General features: G+C 32.7%; 1 protein-coding gene across 1 annotated transcript; it reads left to right on the forward strand.

Moving 5' to 3' along the window:
* The first annotated feature begins 5525 nt into the window (after positions 1-5525).
* Positions 5526-6566, forward strand: LOC114173890 (glycine-rich protein 5-like). Its single transcript, XM_028058552.1, has one exon. It carries the CDS (start codon positions 5924-5926, stop codon positions 6365-6367), a length of 444 nt encoding a protein of 147 aa, XP_027914353.1. The 5' UTR covers positions 5526-5923; the 3' UTR covers positions 6368-6566.
* The last annotated feature ends 411 nt before the right edge of the window (positions 6567-6977 follow it).

The raw sequence follows: 6977 nt of genomic DNA on the forward strand, positions 1-6977 counted from the left end.
TTTTTATTTTTATTTTGTATTTTTTATTGTTTCATCTGAAAGTAATTATTTTGACTTTTAAATTGAGTAATTGGAAATCTTTTTAGATTATAAAATTTAAAAAGTAAAAAATCATTTTTAAATTACATAATTTAAAAGTCATTTAATTCTGAAAAAACAACTTTTGAAAAGATTTTGAAAATGATTTGGCTGGATTATTGTAAAATTTGGAAGTTATTTTTTTTTCAGATTATAAATTCGAAAGTTATTTCTAGCTTTCAGACCGCAGAATCTAAAAGTTAAAAAATGACTTCAAACACGAGCAAAATAGGAAAGCAAATTTATGGAGGTGCATGAAGAATGCCATGGCGGTGCAGGAAGAACCTACGTTCCTCTGGTTTTATTAATATTTTGAAGCCCAACTCAAGGTTTGTATTTTTGACAGCTACTAGGCATAGTTGGGCTCAATTATTCCCACATAATTTTTGCTTTTTTGTCTCATAATTTGTCCGTTATTTTTCCAAATTATTCTTGAGATAATCATGTTTCTAATATACAACATGCAAAAACTTATTTTGTTGTCTTTAAGAGATGTCTTCTCCAAATTTAAGAAAAAAAAAACTCATTTTGATTATGCAAAGTGAATTATGGGACAATAGAAACACGTTTCTGTAATAAACCATACAAACGATAATATACTTTTTCTAATGCGTTAAAAACATGACGAAAAGAGAAAATAGAAGCGAAGATAAAATGATATTTTTTTTAATATGGACAAAAGAAACACAATATGTTGGAATTAACCCAAAGATTCTAGTGGTCACAAAAGGCTTATAAATTATTATGACTATATGTACTATTATATAAAAGACTTTTTAATGTTAGGTTGTCAATATTTTTTTTCAACATCTCATTTAATAGCTTTTAAACTACTAAATAAAGCATTATACAGTGATAACACAAAGTAGATAGCATGGAAAGTTAATATAAAGTCTTATATAATTATCCAAAACTGAGTAATAACAACTACGTGTACAAGCCTATTAGGAGGAGAGTTAGATATGTTCTAACTATGAACTACAGAACAAATCTATCTATAAGCATAGCCAAGTACTACTACTCAGCCCTACTACTAACCCCACGTGAAGTCTCCTCACCTGCAGCTTCCTCTGCTCACACATTTAAGTGATCATTGCAAATAATAAACCAAAAGAGCAAGCAAACACAAAGCACACAGGGTAAGCTAATGATAATTAAAGAAAAGTTCAATTAGAGCAAAATCAGAATAATAATTTCTTATCACAAACTCATATAGAAAACATTTCAATACACGACAACAATTGACTCTAGATTCAATTATCCGGATATATGCAAATGATATCGGATCTCTTGGCGGCTTGCATTGGTGTGTGATTCCCAAACTCTATAGAGTTTTGCTTCAAGCGGTTATCACCCAATCATCACACCAGGTAAGTCTCTTTCGCATCTAGGGCTTGATCGAGTCCAGTGACTAAGACCTCCTGCTACTCCTCACGACATAACTCCTTACGCTCTCTCATGAGCTTTAATGATTATTAGAGTGTCAGGATACCAACCAAAATTGAGTCCTTATGTCCTTGCATACACTACCTTATCAACGCTTAGAATTTCTCGATGAAACTCTTCCATAATTCACACAAAACAGGCTTACATCCACTGATTTCATACATGGCATATTGATAAAGTCATAGAATCCATTTTTAATCATCCAATGCATTCAAACATATCAAAACAACAATCACATCAAACAGGACAATCCAACGTTGAGTGTCAAGTTCCAACGCTAAGCGTCATTTGCCTCGCAATTTTTATCGCTTAGCGTAAAAGTCACTGCTTAGCGTCTGCATTTAAATAGCAAGATTATTACTTACTTAATGCAAGATTCTGATCGGCCAGACTCGAAGATCTCACCACAGTGATCACTCTGGCGGCCTCTGATCTTCAAAAGGATGAGGATACAGAGAGAGGTTTTAGAGAGAAGTTAGAGAGAATTTAGAGAACATTTTTATTAGAGAGATAGTGTTTTCTAAATAAATAAATAAATCCTTTTATGACATTTCTATTTATATATAAACAATTTATTTATTAAAATAATACTATGATCTCATTATTTTAAACACAGTAAGTATGATTTTCTAGATTATCACATTCTCCCAAACATTAAAAAAAATTTGACCTGAAAAATTGACTTATTAGAGAACAGGTGTGGATATGATTTCTTCACATCTTCAAATTTCTAGGTAGAGTCACCTGTTCTCCTATTCCACACGACCTTGACTAAACTGATGGTTCTTGCCTTAATTTGTTTCTTCCCTTAACCGTAAGTATGATTTCATTATTTTAAATACAATAAGTATGATTTTCTAGATTATCACATTCTCCCAAACATAAAAAAAAATTTGACCTGAAAAATTGACTTACCAGAGAACAGGTGTGGATATGATTTCCTCACATCTTCAAATTTCCAGGTAGAGTCACCTGTTCTCCTATTTCACACGACCTTGACTAAACTGATGGTTCTTGCCTTAATTTGTTTCTTCCCTTAACTTTTTGCTTCTCGTCTCTTCTAATTTCCTTGATAGAAGCTTACACTGTACAAAATTATCCGGTAAAATCTCTTCCATGTCACTTTCATTTACGCTTTTGTTGCTTCTGGTTGTTTCCCCTTCAGTCTTTTCTTTCATTTTCTTTAATCATAGTTGGTAAACAGGTACCACCTATTTAAAAAAAATAAATCACCCTCTTAGAAAATTATTAGAGCATATAGTTGGTCTATAAATAGACTCACACAGTATAAAAGAGGTTGAAAAAATTAGAGAAGGAGATTGATAAAAAAGCTATAGTAAAAATTGAGACAATAGAAAGAAGGAGGATCAAGTCCAAATAAAATTTAAATCAAAATACTTTGACAACTTAAATAAAAATTAATTATTTTTAATTAAATTTATTAAAGAAAAAGTGAAAGTTATTTAATTAAAAGCAAATTAAAACTTTTCTAAAAGGATATTCAAGGATGTGTAAACTTTAGAAAAGAAATCCAAGACTAACCCAAGATGTTTTCAAATTTTTTGGAGTTAAAATAAATTATAATGACTTTAAGTGTAACTAAAATTCAAAAATAAATATAATCAAATGATATTAAAATAGTGAAATTTAATTATAATTTAACATCACTAATTCGACTTGGTAGATTGAAGTTAACCTTCTACTTGTATTGTAAATTGCTATTATTTGTAATCAATATAAATTTTTCATCTCAACCCTTATGTTGTAAATATCCTAATTTCACGTCGAAAACATTGAGTGTGTGAGGTTCGATGTAAGATCCAATAACAGATAGCATAATAAGCCCAAATGTTGATTATAATAGATTATGAATAACTTTGATACTATGTTAAGCTCTGACACTGTATTAAAATTGTGAAACTTATGTCTAATTCAATCTCACTAAGCTAATTCAGTAAGTTTACGTTAAGTTCATCATAATATTGAGTACCTTAACATGGTATTAAGACCAATTTATTCAATTTGAGTTAAACTTATACTTCACTAAATAATATGATATTCAAGTCATTTGAAAACTTTCATTATCAAAATTTGAACTTTCATATATTTTTTAGTCTTATTAATTTTTATAATCGATTTGTTCCATGTGAGAAAATGTATGGAAGATTTCACATTAACCATATATAAAACCAAATTATAATATAAATGAAAATAAATCTCCATTGAGTTAGTTTATTATACATAAATTTTACCATCCAATAAAAGAAATAAGAATCATGCGTACTTACTAACAAAATCACCAGATTATGCTATTGGTCTAAGGGAATTAGATTCAAACATTTTAGTTTGAAGTCTTTAAATGAAATGAAATGAAAAATATGTTTTTGAGAAAAGAAGACCACATTCAAGATATTTAACTAAGCTCCGTGACGTGACAAATATTAGTTATGGACAAAAAAATATAGATATTCCATAATAATAACGTAACGAAAAAGAACGCTCTTTTTATTGCGTAGTACAAAGGAATATTTAAAGAAGCCGTAATATAGTTAACATATTATATAAACGACACCTTAAACTTTGGTCGTTATTGTTTTGAAACTATTCCTTTTGTTTTAAATTTTTCTTTGTTTTGAGTATAGTGGGAAGTATTAGTCCTATTAGCATTTCTTTTATTATTCGAATAAAACGGTTAAAAATAGGGAAAAGAAAGCAGAGAATACGAAAACATCTCAGTTACTTTTCTTTTCAACAACATTTTCCTAAACTGAATTGATTTAAAATGATAAATTAATTAGAGAATACCACAAAATATTCTAAGAAAGTAAATTTAAAAAATTTGAAAAAAAAATAAAAAGGTCTCATGATAATTTACACAGGAACTTAATATATGAGAAACACGTGTATCTAATCCAGTAGTGAAGTGAGTGAGGGGTTCGCAGTTTAACCAATGGCTAACCAGATCCACCTTGCTTGCAATAATACAAATTCTTGTTGGAGGCATCTATCTCCAACTACGTGCTTCCCACTTTCGCATAATAAATAAATATAATACCATTATTATATTTAGGAAAATTGTCGTATAACATGTCAATTTCCTACGGAATTCATAGCCTATTAAACAAATCTCCACAACATTGAAAGGAAAAGACGAGGAAACCCACGTTCTTTAGAAAACAACCCAGAAGCTTCTTTCGTCATCAATACTGTCACATGGAAAAGATGATGCCATTCTAATTTTAAGGAAAAAAAATGTTTTTTTAATACAAAAGTAGGTAAACACTGTCCTTTTAATCTAGGAGAGTGCATGTTTAAGACAGCACACAATGAAATATACAAATTGTAAACAAGAGTGGACATATTTCGATTTGGGGTTAATTAATTAGCTTTTTATGAAAAAGTCTAATTAGCAAAAGTAGAATGATTATCATGAAAAAGTTAATTCCCGTGATGAATATAAGTAAATGTTTTATTTTTTTAAAGATAGTTTGTTAACATTTAAAAGTTTAAATCACAAAACATGAACTTTTTTTTAAAAATAAGTTGATATTATTACATATTATGATTTGTATAACATAATCGCAAATAACTTTACTAAAGGTTCTGCATTCATAAACTTTAACTTTACTATTTAAATGTGAGTAGAAAAAACGTAAAGAAAGAATGAGAGGACAAAATTAGTTTCCTCTTGGATCTGTGGTCAGAATGAAAAAGCAAAAAAAGATCTTTTCATATTCACCTTTAAAGTTTTCGATTTAAAAATGCTGGTTGTTACGTGCCACGGTATATATGGTCCAATTAAAGCACTAATTTGAAAAGAAGGGAAGTGGAGAATAATGTGAAAAAGTTGGAATAATTACGCATATATTCCACAATGAGATAGATCTATGGATGGCAAGAAGCCAAAGCAAACAACTTTGCAACTGAAGGAGCTTCTAGCTCTAACCATGGGGAACAAGAGGAGTTTTCACATTAACAACGTTAACAACATTAACAAAGAACACGAATCTAAGTAAAAAGAATGCCAAACTGTTTTATTCTTTCAATTATTAGATGTACAATGAAATCATCAAGGTCATCTACATACACGTGTGAACACCAAAACAATGAATCACAAAATAATCATCATAATCATGAATACCATCGTCATCATCATCATCATCAACAGCCAACCCTCCCAGATATCGAATCAACAAACACATCAACGACGAACAAAGCTAGAGAAAACACATAAAACCCGGAAAAGAGAAAGAGAAAAAGAAAACGCTACTCAACAAGACCAGAGGATAAAATAAATGAAATAGATCCCGTCCGTCCGTCGGTGAAAAACAAGATCAAGGGCCGAAGAGCCTCCACGTGGACGAATCCCGACCGTCAGGTCTGTTTTCAAGCCAAGAGCATGGCGACCAAGGTTCCCGCGATAGCAGAGCCAGCAACGAAGGACTTGGAAACGGAGAATGCGGCGTTGGGTGGTGGGGGTGAATCGCTGCCACCTGAGGGTGGAGATGCGGGGGCGTCGCTGGATGGTGGTGCTGGTGGAGAGTCAGAAGGATTAGAAGACGGACCGGGAGCTCCAGCAGGTGGAGTAGTAGAAGCTGGGGCAGGAGCGGGGACAGGTGCTGGTGGTGGAGTTGCTGGTGTGGGTGCGGGTGTAGGTGTTGCTGCAGATGGTGGTGGAGTTGCTGGTGTGGTGGGTGTAGGAGCCGGTGCCGATGCGGGTGGTGGCGGTGGGGTGGTTGTGGGAGGCTGTGTAGGTGCACCACCTGGCGCTTGTGCTATGCATGAAGTAGCCAGAAGCCCCAACACGAGAAACAGTTGTACTGCAACAGAACCCATGTTCTGAGTAGAGAGAACAGAAACAGAAAAACTGAAACTTGCGTGTTAGAGAGAGAGAGAGGGTTGAGCAGTGGAAGATGATAAGGGAACAGAATATATAAAAAGAGGGCTCGAGAGGCGTTAAAGGACAGTGGCGATTAATGCATCAATAATGCTTAAAGATTCCTCCAACTCCAATGTCTTAATTTAATTTCCTTCTATATGCGCGCACACAATTTTTTATCTAAAACCTTACTCTGTATATTTATATATGTTGTGATGTGCATGCCCTCCTTCTTTGCTGGCTCCCCATTCGTCATTTTCCCATAATACCGTGGACTAAGTCAGGGCGGTGTGATGTGAGTAATAATAATGAGTCAACACTTAACACTCCATTTCCACTTTTCTATTTTTATTTTTTATTTTAAATTTTATCTTGATTTGAACTTTCTTCGGTGTCTGGTACAATTTTTGTTATGTTTGTGTAAATGTGGAAAATATTAGCTGGCAGATGTGGATGTTGTGGCCAATCGGGGATTTTACACTGCGCACTATGATTTTTCTGAATGTGTGTTCCTTGTTTGCCTTTTTGTCCATTGTGCTTCCTCAATATTACCCTCTCACCCTTTGCGTCAGGA

The sequence above is a fragment of the Vigna unguiculata genome, chromosome 2 (genome assembly GCF_004118075.2).
Source record: "Vigna unguiculata cultivar IT97K-499-35 chromosome 2, ASM411807v1, whole genome shotgun sequence".
NCBI lineage: Eukaryota > Viridiplantae > Streptophyta > Magnoliopsida > Fabales > Fabaceae > Vigna > Vigna unguiculata.

Excerpts from the sequence above, each read along its gene's own strand:
- LOC114173890 (XM_028058552.1), top strand. The coding sequence starts at position 5,924 with ATGGCGACCAAGGTTCCCGCGATAGCAGAGCCAGCAACGAAGGACTTG.